This window comes from Thamnophis sirtalis, unplaced genomic scaffold, assembly GCF_051295495.1.
Source record: "Thamnophis sirtalis isolate CommonGarterSnake01/CBP01778 unplaced genomic scaffold, rThaSir2_p1.2 scaffold_4, whole genome shotgun sequence".
NCBI classification, from domain to species: Eukaryota; Metazoa; Chordata; class Lepidosauria; order Squamata; family Natricidae; genus Thamnophis; species Thamnophis sirtalis.
Window position 1 is genome coordinate 112,956,300 of NW_028261384.1, and position 13,923 is coordinate 112,970,222.

Here is a 13,923-nt window from a genome sequence, read left to right on the forward strand (position 1 = left end):
TATAAAGTAGGTCTTAACTGTAGCTCTGACTCATGTCCTGTGGGATTCATCTGAGCAACTTCAGCTCATCTCAAAAACTTTTTCATTGTTATAGAATGAAATATTTATATATTCTACCCTTACTATTTCATGAAAAATTTAAGGTTGCAATTTTCTCTTTGACCTATAATTATCAAAAATATTATTAACTTTGTTTTCCTCAAAGACCTGCATAATTATTATACTTGGAAGAATAGGGACTGAATGTTGGTGGACAATTAAATATTCTAGAAACAGGTGAAACAATTTAAATTATCTCTCAGAACCATCTCTGTGTTAACATTCATTACAGAATGAAAGCCATGTGACAGAGATTCAATTCAGGTTTGGAGATTTTTAAGAATTTCATGGTAATGAGAAAAGACTTATTGAACTGGGATTATTAAGATGATGTTGAATCTCCTCCTACTGCTATTGCCTTCTCTTACTGCTATGGCTTGCAAGAATCAACCAATAAAATGCAACATCCAAGATCCTATTCCGATTGATCACAAATATTTCCACCCAGGTGACCTAATCATTGGTGGCATGACTTCTTTTGTCTTCAAAACTAGAGATGTAGGAAGCTTTGAGAAAGATCCCCATCATTCTACTGTGGGTGAATCTCTGTAAGACATATTTTTCTTTCCTTAGTCTATATTAAACATTTAATACATCTCTTTTATATGTCCTAATTATTTACTGGGATTAAAATAAGCTTTTCCAGCTAAAGTTTAAATGAAATAAGATTTTCTTGCTTAAAAATTCTTTTCTTGTAGTTTTGTGAAGGAGACCCACAACCTATGTTCCTGAAGTCACTTTTTAGAAAAAGTTAACTTCAGATGAGCTGAAGTTGCTCAGCGTAAAGATGGAGAAATTCCTGTTGCCTTCAAAAGCCAGGCCATCTTTACTCCCTCTTACCAAAGTCAGATTAAATTCTAAATGTATACCATTTTTGCAGTCACTTAAATTGAAATGAAAACATTTATTTTATGAAAAAGTGATTATTTCAATGTTTCTTTCCTGATGTACAAAACTAATAACTCTGTTTCCTGCTTGGTAATGATGCTTGTCAGCTTCACATAATTATACTTGCTTTAAAATTGCAGAGATAGAAAAAAAATCCCTCACTATTCTCCTAAAAGTAATTCTAGAATATTTACACTGGGTAAGGTAAAGATAAAGGTTCCACTCGCACATGTGTTCTAGTCATTTTCAGCTCTAGGGGTGATGCTCATCTCTGTTTCAAAGCTGAAAAGCCAGTGCTGTTCAAAGACATCTCCATGGTCATGTGGCTGGCATGACTAAACACCAAAAGCACATGGAATGCTGTTACCTTCCCACCAAAGATGGTTCCTATTTCCTACATGCATTTTTACATGCTTTTGAACTGCTAGGCTGGCAGAAGCTAGAACAAGTAACTCACTCTGTTACACAGCACTAGGGATTCAAACATCTTAGCCACTGAGCCACCACATCCCTTACACTGGGTAAAGATATATAAATCAATTAACATAAAACTGAATATTATTTTCTAAATGATTAATTTGATGCTTTATCTTGAATCATTTAATGTGAAAGACTTATTATTAGTTTGTCAGACACTTTTTTATGGAGTTAGATTCATTGTCCTTTATAGATGCAGAATCCCATTTGATACAGCATCTAATTCCTGTTGCAGAGTTCTGACTAAATATTATCAGCATATATTGACCATGATATTTGCTGTGAAGAAGATCAATAAAGACATCCAGCTCTTACCAAATATCACCCTGGGCTCCAAAATCTATGAGAGTTATGGTGGTGACTACATATATCATGCCTCAATGGAATTTTTCTCTAGTCAGAAACAACTCATTCCCAACTACAAGTGTGGAATCCTGAACAAACTTATATCAGTTGTTGTGACTACTGATCCAAGCACTGCAAGTGACATGGCAGATATTTTAGAGACTTACAAAGTTCCCGAGGTAAGATAAATGGCTTTGTCTTTACAGTTGTATGGTATTACAAGACCTCAAAATATAATTAATTGTCCTCTATAATTTTCTCCAATGAACATATTTAAGGAAATATATTTAATATGTCCTAAAATAAAACTTCAGTTTCAGAACTTTGTGTTAGTATTAATGTATGAAATCTAGTATTTAATGATCATTAAAAGTTAGCAATTAGTCAAGAATTTTGGATCCCTGTAGTCTTCTCATCTAAGTTTCTAATGTGAAGGAAAAACTATATAATGTTCCTGCTTTTTATTAATTTATATTTTATTTCATTATTATATTTATAGTCTGCTTTTCATTCAGGTGCTCAAGGTGTCATATGTAGGGCTTTCTTCTAGTACAGGTAGTCCTCAATTAGAGATCACAGTTGGGATTGGCATAGATAAGCAGGTGACCATTAATTAAAAAAACATGTTGTAATGAGAAATTTATAGCCTCACCTGTATTAATCTACAACTATCAGATAAAGAAAGTTTAGTTATGAAAGTGGGTAATAATTAACGACTGAGGAATCATGACTGATGATTTTCACGAAGGTCTTTTCATTCTTAATCCAGAATTTTGGATGAAGGTTATCGTGAGATATAAAGAAGGAAAGAATCCATATTTGAAAAGTATTCAGATAATAAATTGTGGTGAACAATGTATTTCAGTAAAATAAAAAGCTATTCTTGAAATTAAGCAAAAGTGAATGATACTCTGCTCAATCATAATCTCATAACTATCTTATGCCCAGAAATTATGTGAAGGTTTATGATGACATATTTCAAAACATTAATTTAGAAAGGATACATATTTATCTTTATTTTTTCTATTTATCTAATCTAATATTTTCCATAGTTCCCAATAGATGCCTTTTCAAATGAAAGCCCATTCTACTACAGCATGCTTCCAGGTGAAGAACTTTATTACAGAGGGATTATTCGACTACTCTTGCACTTTAGATGGACTTGGGTTGGGGTAATTGTTTATGGATTTGGTGGAAGAACATTTCAGCACCTAATCTTCTCAATATTTTCACTTCATGGTATCTGCATTGACTTCATAGAACAATTGAGAGCAAATCATATCCACTCATTTTTTGACACTTTGAAATCACTTGTTGAAACCTTTCACCTTCTTGTTAAAAGCAAAGCCAATGTCGTCATAATCAATAATAACCATCTTTTAAATTTTAGATGGTTATTACGCCTACCTGAAATAGAAATGGTTACTATAAAGCCAAAAGCTAAGGTGTGGATTATGGCTTCCCAAATGGGTCTTGCATCATTCTTTTATCAGAAGAGCTGGGATATCCAATTCCTTCATGGTGCTCTGAGCTTTGCAGCTTATTCAAATGAAGTTGAAGGGTTCCAACATTTTCTTCAGACACAAGATTATTTCTCCTCAAAAGAGGATGGTTTCCTCAAAGATGTGTGGGAACAAGCATTTGGCTGTGTGTTTCCAAATCCATCTGAGAATGAGCAAATAGAAGATGTATGTACAGGGAAGGAGAAATTGGAGAGCCTTCCTGGGACTTTTTTTGAAATGAAGATGACTAGTCACAGTTACAGTATATACAATGCAGTGTATGCTGTGGCATATGCTTTAAATGCCATGAGGTTGAGCCAACAACACAGGAGAAACTTGAATGGTAGAAAACTCCGTCTTCAAGATATCCAGCCATGGAAGGTAATTCTATTAATGAACAAGCATATTGAAAATGAGATTTACATTGCACCGAATCCCCTATAGAATAGTCAGATATATATGGGAAGTTGGTAAAGGAAGTCCTCAATTTACAAAGATTTTTTAACATTGGTTTGAAGTTATGACAGCACTGAAAACAATGTCAGACTAATGGTTATTGCATTTACCACAGCAGTAGCATCCCAGTTGTCATGTGATCACAACTAAGTGAACTAAATTATTGTAAAACTATATTAATAGGATCTTGCAAGGATAAACTGCAAACATCACACCTGTCATTTTTTGCTTTAAAATTTCCAGCTCATTGACTTTCTAGGTCTTTTTCTGATAGGCTATAGCTAGCATAGAGATGTTTTTCCTATTGGCTATATCACATATGTGGGAGCTATTTCCTATGAGAAGCTTTATTCCTGTCAACATGTCAAGAGCTGCTTGCTGAAGTTAAGTATGCCTTTTAAAAACCACACTCAGAAGCATTTTAGTCAATCGGTCCAATGGGAATACAATAATAAAGTTTTCATCTATTTAGGATCAGATAGAAGTAGAAGTTTCTCTTTGTTTCTTCAATATGACAATAATTCTGAGTCCAAACATCACTATCTTTGTGCTAGAAAAAGAATATGGACTTGGATTATTTGACACTATAAATGATAGAGCAGCAGGAATGATCTGCTTTGGACCACAAGATTCAAATTTTATTTATCTATGAGATTTAGATCAGTCCAAGCTTATTTCCCCATTATATGAGAAAAGGACCATGCTTTCAAAAATATATCTTTGTAAGTGGCCAGAAATTGAAAGCCTAAAAGTAGTTGAACTAAATTAGCATATAAATAAAAATAACAGGGTTGGAATGGACTTTGGACATCATCTTCTTCCCTACTCAAGCTTGAAACTTTATACTATTTGAGACAAATAGTTGTTCAATCTCTTCTTAAAGCCTCCAGTGTTTCAGCATCCACAACTTCTGGAGGCAACTCGTTTCATCTATTAATTTTTCTATCTGTCAGGAAATTTCTCTTTAGTTCTAGGTTGGCTTTCTTCTTTATTAGTGTCTATCCATTGTTTTTTTAATATTCCTTCATATGCTTTGGGGAATAAATTGACACCCCCCCTCTTCTTTGTGGCATCCCCTTAGATATTAGAACTCTGCTATCATGTCACCATAATCCTTTTTTTAAAATTAAACTAGACATACACAATTCCAGCAACCACTCTTGATATGTTTTAGCCTCTAATCTCCTAATCATCTATTTTGTTCTACTCTGCATTCTTTCTAAAGTTTCAATGTCTTTTTTACATAGTGGTGACCAAAATTGGATGCCGTTTTCCAAGTGTGGCCTTACCAAGGCATTATAAAGTGGTATTAACACTTCACATGATCTTGATTCTATCCCTCTGTTTACGTAGCCTAGAACTGTGTTGGCTTTTTTGGCAGCTGCAGCTCACTTCTGATTCATATTTAAGGGATTACCCACTAGGACTCCAAGATTCTTTCGCAGTTACTACCAATGAGCTAGAAGTTATTACACGTTAGTAATTACTACTATTGAGCTGTTGAACTATTAAATGAAATTCAAGAAATAAAAGTACAGCTTAACGTACAGTATATAACTGCATAAACAGAAATTTTATTATTTTGTTTCTAAGCTCCCTTCAGAAACCTTTGTAGAAATGGCAGATAAAAAAGTTTTTGCCCATTGTCCTTGGAAGCCTAATCATGGTAGAGATGTTAGAGAAACTAACAAGCTGTATGACTCTTCTGTTCTCCAAACTCTATTTTTGCTCTAAGGACAAGTAAAGACAGAAAATGGAATAAGAGAGACATAAAATGGAATGAAAAGCAAACATTTATGAATTGTACAGGGAACCAAAAAGTATAACATCACCAGAATTTTTAAAGTTCACTACAACGAGATTGTGCATAAGATGAAGATGTTGAGAAATAATGCAATTTAGCGAAAGACTCAGAAGACATAAATATGAAGCCCAACCAAATGGCTCTTTCTGTTGAAAGACAAAAAAGGGGGTGAGGGGGGAATCAGGGACATTCAGTAAGAGAAAAATGAGAGAGGGGAGGAGAAGGAGAGAGAGAGAGAGAGAGAGAGAGAGAGACAGAGAGACAGAGACAGAGACAGAGACAGAGACAGAGACAGAGACAGAGACAGAGACAGAGACAGAGACAGAGACAGAGACAGAGACAGAGACAGAGACAGAGACTCATATGGCAATTAGCAAGCTTGCTGTTTTAAGGGAGAAAGTGACAGACATACAGTGAGAGAGGGGAAAGAGAGAGAAAAGATATGATAATTGGCAATCTCTCTACTTTTCAGTCTCTTGATCTAACATCCAGAGCAATCATTTCCTCAGACCACATCTACAGTATTTTCCAAAATCCTTCTTCTATGTGTTCTTAATCTGATATAAATTGCTCAAATTATTTTGCCTATTTTCAATTCCTGACTTAATTATTCTACACATTCTTGTATAATTTAATAGCCTGACTGTAAGTATCACTCTCATTTGAGAAGAGAGCTTCAATAAAAAGTCTTTACCTTCCTTTTTCATCATGGTATGCCATAGAAACAATGAAAATGGATCTTTTTGTTTTTATTGATTTATTGAATAAAACTACATCAATGGTAGACTCTTTAGAATTACAGAGACATAATGTTGACAAATTAGTTCAAGCCTTGACTATTCAAAAGTTACTTTAGATATTAAAGTGATCTATTCTTCCCTGATCCCTTTTTCTCAAATAACAAGAGGCAAGTTTGCTAAGGCTATAGCAAAAATAGTGGAAGCTTAATTATATTTGTTTGTTAAATGATATATTTTCCATAATAAGTTAAATTTTTGCTTATTAAACTACCTTGGATTGGCTTTCTTGGACTACATTGTTTTAATGATTGAAAATTAGTAGACCATAAGAATAATTTTTGATCAAGAATCACAGATAATTATGATTGAGAAAAAGTTTATCACTTTAGAAAAGAAACAGTATTTTGGTTATGTAACATATTTCAAATAAAAAGGATGGATATGCTATTTATGTATTACATAATTATGCTTTTGTATTTTATAATTTTATAGATTAATCTTGATTTCCCCCCTATATATTTGTTTCATATTCAGCTTCACTTCTTTTTGAAAAGAGTCTCATTTAACAACAGTGTTGGGGATGAAATTTCCTTTGATCAGAATGGAAAACTGATTACAGGACTGGATATTGATAACTGGGTCACCTTCCCCAACCAGTCCTTCCATCGAGTGAAAGTTGGGAAGCTGGATCCCTGGGCTGCTGAAGACAAAATGTTCACCATTCATGAGGAAGCCATCAGCTGGCCACAAATTTTCAATCAAGTAGGTTTTGCAAGGAGGTTATTTTATCTGAAATTATTGAGATGATGTTCTAAGAGTAGTTCTACACCAGTGGTTCCCAAAGTGGGCAGTACTGCCCCCTGGGGGTGGGTGGGATGACTTAGGGGGGAGGGCGCTAAGAGGCAAAGGAGGTGGCAGAAGAGTGCTGGAGGTGTTTCTGCTGTACTGTATTCACGACTTGCTTAGCGTGCAGGTGCGGAAGGGTATACAATGGGACCAAAAGCGAGAGTCTTTCCCTGCACAGCTTGTGTGGAGGTGGTGGCTCAGTCTCGCCTTACCAGGAACCGGCAACACCATGCCTTTGGGAAGGCTTGGGTCTCACATGCACCTTCAATGGGTGGAAGGGCTGGGTTCTTCTCCATTGCACGAGACTGGCAGTTAAAACAGCACCTCCATCTGTGTGTGTGGGGGGGGGTGGCCATGAACCCCTAAATGTAGCAATGGAGTTGTTTTCCCTGCTTCTCGACAGCTTTGCCACCTTTCTTCTTCACGGCCCGCTGTTATTTAATGAATGGGCATGTGGGTGAACAGCTTCACAAGAGCCGAGGATCCTGTCCCACCTGACATGAGTGCACAGAGACCCTTGGTCGGTCTGTCATGCTGTGTAGAAACTGAGCTGCTGCCTCCGTAAAAAACTGCAGGGGAAGGTGAAATTTTGGGATGTGATTCTAAGAGGAAGAGCGTCTACTCCTCTTGAGCTACTTTCTTGTGTAAATATAGGTTGAACAGCATACAAAAGAGGTTGTGTATTGTAATCCTTTCATGCTGGGGCAGGGTGTGATTTTGCAACTACTTCATAGATGCATGTTTTTTTTCTATGTTATTAGTATTGTAAATAAGATTCTTTTTAAAATCATCTGGATTAATAAACAATCTGTAGTCCTCAGATTATAACTATAATTGAGCCCAAAATGTCTGTTGTTAAGTGAATTTTGCCTTATTTTATTATCTTTCTTGCCACTTGTTAAATGAATCACTGAATGTTGTTAAGTGAATGGCTTCTTCCATTGACTTTGCCTTGTCAGAAGTTGCAAAAGATGATCATATGACCTCGGGACACTGCAACCATTGTAAATACAGTATGAATCAGTTGCCAAGCATCCAAATTTTTATCTTACGATCATGGGGATGCTACAATGTTCATAACTGTCAAAAATGGTCATAAGTCACTTTTTCAATATCTTTTCAATGATGAAGATTTTGATTGTTTGCTGCTTCATACAGAAGTTTGTTGGTTATCAAAAGGCAACTGTGTGAGATGCTTTTACAATCTTTTTGACACTGTTGAGGAGTTTTTTGAAGACAAGAATGCCTTGCTCAGTGGTGATCTCAAAGAGATCAGGCATGACTGCTTATTTATCAGAACTATTTGCAAAGTTCAATGAAGTGAATTTGCAGTTGCAAGGAAATGAGGTCAATCTTATTAAGGCCAAATCTGTCATCTCTCTACGTTTATTTCAAAGTTGACTCTATTCAAGCACAATAAAGGCCGTCACGAGCTATACCAATTTCTGAGCTTGTCTGAGCTAGAAGAAAAAGGTGAGATACAAGATGATGATCTACAAGTTTTTGTGACCATTTGGACATGCTGCATAAAGATATGTCTGAGCGATATCAGGATCTTCTTTTGATGGAAATTCCAGATTGGGTGATAAATCCATTTGCAGGTACTGAGGAAGATGGGGTAGTGGAAGAACAACTGATAAAGCTTGAAAATGACATTGAGATGAAGCCAAAGTTTAAGAAATCTTACCAAGAGTTTTGGTTACAGAAAGAAATTTCTGATCGCTATCCTGCACCATGGACAGTGGTTAAGAAGTTCCTTGTTGCATTTCCAACATCATATTTGGTGCAATGTGGCTTCAGTGTGGTTATCCAACTTCTCTCCAACCAAAGAAATTGACTCCAGATTACTGAATGTGGTGATTTAAGACTCCTGCTAAGTGACTTAAAACCAGACATTGGGAAACTGGTATCACTTCATCAAGCCCATCCCTCATATTAAGAATTTATTGAACAGTGAAGTAGTTATTAAATTTTACTGAGTTTATTAAGTTACCAGTCACTAAGGTTCTTGATAAATAACTATCAGACTTTGAAAACCTGGTATCACTGAATCATGTTGAACAATTTTGTTGAATTAACATTAACTAAAAAGGTTTTTAAATTAGATTTTGAAAAAATGTGCAATTAATTGTTACAGCTTTGAATTTACTGTTACTATCTTCCTTCCGTCATGCAATCTGCCCAGTCCCATGATCCCCCCAGCCACACCCGCCAAGCCACACCCACAGAACCGGTATTAAAAAAATTGAATTCCACCACTGGGTGAGGGGCACTGAGAATCAATTTGTAGCACCAAGGGGGTGGTGGACTGAAAAAGTTAGGGAACCATTATTCTACATCTTTATCATAGAAATAATTTCAAATATGATGAGGGATTGTCAGTAAGTAATGAATTCAAAATTTCTGACAATAAAGGGTATCTAATTGGTTATATAAATTGATATAGATTTTCCTAAGATATGTTGGTTAAAAAGTCAGATGAGATACAGTATACATTGCTTTAAAACCTATATTACTGTATGAGGATGAGGGCCAGTTTGATATAGTTTTTAAACCAACTGGATGATTTTTGGGCTAGTCACCTTCTCTCAGCCTAATAAGAAAACCATATCAAAACATTTCCAAAAATATTTGCAAAGGACTAGTTTAGGCAGTTGGTGACAGTTAAGAGTAACTAGAAGGCACACTCTTGCATGAAAAAATATATAATGGTGTATATGATAGATTATAGGTAGGTAGATAGGTAGATGGATGGATGGATGGATGGATAGATGGATGGGTAGATAGATAAATAGATTGATGACAGACAGACAGACAGACCGACAGATCAAGAAGAAGGAATATGAAAAACTGGAGAAACATAAAGACTGAAGGATGAACTGAAGAAGATGTGGAAAGTAAAAGCAAAAATAGTCTCAGTAGTAGTAAGAGGAGCACTTTGGGCTGTGACTCCTAAGCTGGAAAAAGAGTTCCAAAAGATCTCAGGAATAAGTGCAGTGCTAGAAATAGCAAAGATTCTACATGGAACAATCAAACTCCCAGAACTCTAGTAAAAAATCCAAGATTGAGGAAGTACCATCCCTGAAGGTGAATATAATTTATTTTTATTTGTATATCATTGGATAATTAAAAATAAACAAAGTTCACACTGATTTATGAATCCACTTTAAATATTGGTTTCCATCAAAACTTCATTAGCATCCCTTTTAAGCTTTACCTGTTCTTAACATACTGTTCATATAAAGTATTGGAGAAGGAAAAATTAACAAACTTAATGAATGTAATGAATCCTAAGTATTTAAGCTTGGAATAAGCTATAATAATAAGATGTAGAGATATATGTGATTTTATTTCTAAGCTTAAGTACCTGGGATTCATTACATTATATAATACATACAGACACACACCACACACTGTATACTTCAATACTTTACATATATATTAATGAAAAGTAAAGGCTGAAAGGCATGCATGGTTCTAATAAAGATTTTTTTAAAAAATTGAACTATTTGAGAACCAAATTACTAGGTGTTCTGGCTACTACACCTGAAGGACAGCTATCCCTGTAATAACTCTTTTGCCATCCATGATTTAATCTTCCTTGAAAATACAGAGGACCAAAACTTTAGATTTGTTCCTGCTATTACTCAAATCAATCTTCTAGCTGTTAAATACAATTTAGGAAGCTAATTCAGGTATATTTTCCTGCATTCAACTGCTACTTAACAGGTTTTTCCAATTCCATTGTCCAAAAATTCCAATGTAATTCAATTCAATAGAGTATATATATTGTGATAGAATCGTTCTTATTTTTTAAATTTATTAATTAATAATTTGGAATTCCTACGTAGAAATCTCAGTTATACTGATGGCTTTAATTACTCACTGTTGCCTATATATGATTATTGCCCATAGCCTATCTCCTCATATGCAGGTTTTTTTCCCTTCAATATTTGCTATCTCTTTTCGGTATGATGTTTATTTACTAGCTCTGGAATCATCAGGTTCTTGCAGATCTACTTCATTGTATTCTCTATTAGATTCTTTTTTTTACTTAAACAAGTCTGAAAAAAAATCTTTTTAATTATATTTAATTATTTGTGTTATCAAGTAGTAAGAGTGGGTACTTTTCAGTATTTTGAAATAAAAACTAAAGTATTTTTTGAGTTCTACCAAAATAATTTCAACACTAGGAAATGGCCTGACTATAACATATTTCCCAGTTAAAAAGAAATAATAATTGATAGAATTGAATAAAGAAATCAATTTTAGTAGTTTTGATAATGAGACTAATTTAAAAAGTCTCAAATTTGAATAATTATTTGTTTATCAAACATGGTTTTTCAACTTTTTTCCAAAATAAATGATTAACATTTTACTTCATTTATTGGCCAGACCATACCTGTTTCAGTTTGTAGCAAGAGTTGCCTCCCTGGCTATTTCAAGAAAAAGCAGAAAGAGAAGCCATTTTGCTGCTATGATTGCCTTCCATGTCCCAAAGAGAAGATTTCAAGCCAGGAAGGTAAGACACATTGTGAGCTAAATTGAATTATAGTTCTGTAGGTCACCTCAGGAACTGAATTATATTTTTATCAATTAAGTTTTTTTACACTTCCAAAAAGAAAAAAAAATCCACAATACTTTGGAAGAAAAATTTCATGCACAGTTTATGGTTTAAAGCTGGCTGAAGTCTTTATATGATTTTGGGGTCTAGATGACCCATCATCTTTCCCATGGTACTTTTTAAATTATTCATCTAAAATCTTTGAACGTTACTTCCCATGAAAAAAGTTCCTGATGTGTCTCACAAAATCCCAAGCAATTAACAGATTTGATTAAAATCAGTACAGGTTGTTCACATTTAGTGGACATAAATAGTGCTGCCCACTATTGGGCATGAGGCAACTGTGCTTATGATGGTCTTTGAAGTTTTAATTTATCTACAGATCTGCAAAGGTCTTCAATGCAAGGATTGGTGAGACAGTTCATGCTGTAATTGTGAACAGATACTAAACAAGGTAGTCACTTTTCCTAAGAAAAGTGAGCTAAGTTCGTACATTCAGGTATGGGTAAATTGTTATTCTTTCATCACAATCATGATGATGAATGGTCACTGGGGCAGAGAGAGGTTTATTGAAGTTTAGTTATACCACAGTCAGCTTCTTTTACCTTGACATTATTGCCTCAATTTTAACAACATAATTTTCCAACATTCTGTTCTGCTTTATTCAGAAAGTTTTTTTTAAAAAAATGTAATATAAGGAGAATAGGAAATAGGATTCCCCCAGTTCCTTCAGCAAAGTTCATATTTATAGATGTTGTTATTAGCTTGGTTTTATTGCACAGAAATATAAAAACTGAAGAATATTAAAAATAAATGATCTGATATGAGAACAATTATTATACATTTATTTTCAGGTATATTATTGTCAATAATGCTCCTTAAAATACTTGAACACTGATGTAAACCCTCCCCCCCCACACACCTGCACAAGTAATAAATGAATCGTGAGAGGAACTCATGAGTAACATTTCTTCTGTTAGCACAGAATCCCTAAATTCTCTTATGCTGAAATTTAAATGGGTAAGACCAGAATGACATGGTATGAAAATAGAACAAGCATATATGCATTTATTTATTTAAATTCTAGACATGACTGACTGTTCAAAATGTCCAGAAGATCAATATCCAAATAAAAACCAAGATTCATGTATTCTGAAGAAAGTATCGTTCCTGACTTATGAAGAACCATTGGGAATAAGTTTAATTACTCTGGCACTTTTCTTTTCTCTTTGCACAACTATCGTGCTGGCAATATTCCTGAAATACCATCACACACCTATTGTCAAAGCCAATAACCGAAATCTCACCTATGTTCTACTCATCTCCCTGCTCCTCTGTTTCCTTTGCTCACTGCAATTCCTCATTGCACCTGGAAATATAATATGTCTCCTCCGACAAATTAGTTTTGGCATCATCTTCTCAGTGGCTGTGTCTTCTGTGCTGGCAAAAACCATCACTGTGATTATGGCTTTCATGGCCACCAAGCCAGGATCCAGGATGAGGAACTGGGTAGGAAGAAGACTAACCACCTCCATTGTGCTTTCTGGTTTCCTGATTCAAACAAGCATCTGTACAGTATGGCTGTTCACATTTCCCCCTTTTCCTGAAATGGACACCCATTCAGAAATGGATGGAATTATAATGCAGTGCAATGAAGGTTCAGTTGTTATGTTCTACTGTGTCCTGGGCTATATGGGCTTCCTCGCAGCTGCCAGTTTCACAGTAGCATTTTTCTCTAGGAAGCTCCCCAGCAGTTTTAACGAGGCCAAATGTCTTACATTCAGCATGCTGATCTTCTGCAGTGTGTGGCTCTCCTTTGTTCCATCCTACCTAAGCACCAAAGGCAAATACATGGTGGCTGTGGAGGTTTTCTCAATTTTGGCCTCTACTGCTGGGTTGCTAGTCTGCATATATTTCCCCAAATGTTACATAATTATTTTTCGGCCAGAGCGAAACCAGAAGGAACAATTAATAAAGAGAAAATATTAATAATACACAAACAAAAGAATCCTATTTCTATTATTTCTGTCTTTCAGCATACTTTCTTTTAAGTTCCTAAATTTTAAATTATTGACTTTCAGAAGGCAGCAGAAATTTGGAATCATTTTGGTTTATGAGTAAAGGCTGATTGATTAGCACTTCTCCAATTAAAATTGAAATTCTGAGAAAGGAAGGGAGCATATGTTTATTTGAGTAAGCAGC

The 13,923-nt window shown here is 34.9% G+C and overlaps 1 protein-coding gene across 1 annotated transcript; it reads left to right on the forward strand.

The window, feature by feature from the left end:
- The first annotated feature begins 1,733 nt into the window (after positions 1-1,733).
- Positions 1,734-13,710, forward strand: LOC106554976 (vomeronasal type-2 receptor 26). Its single transcript, XM_087714612.1, has 5 exons — positions 1,734-1,988; positions 2,862-3,692; positions 6,846-7,073; positions 11,553-11,679; positions 12,809-13,710. Exons 1-5 carry the CDS (start codon positions 1,734-1,736, stop codon positions 13,708-13,710), a joined length of 2,343 nt encoding a protein of 780 aa, XP_087570738.1.
- Positions 13,711-13,923: the final 213 nt, after the last annotated feature.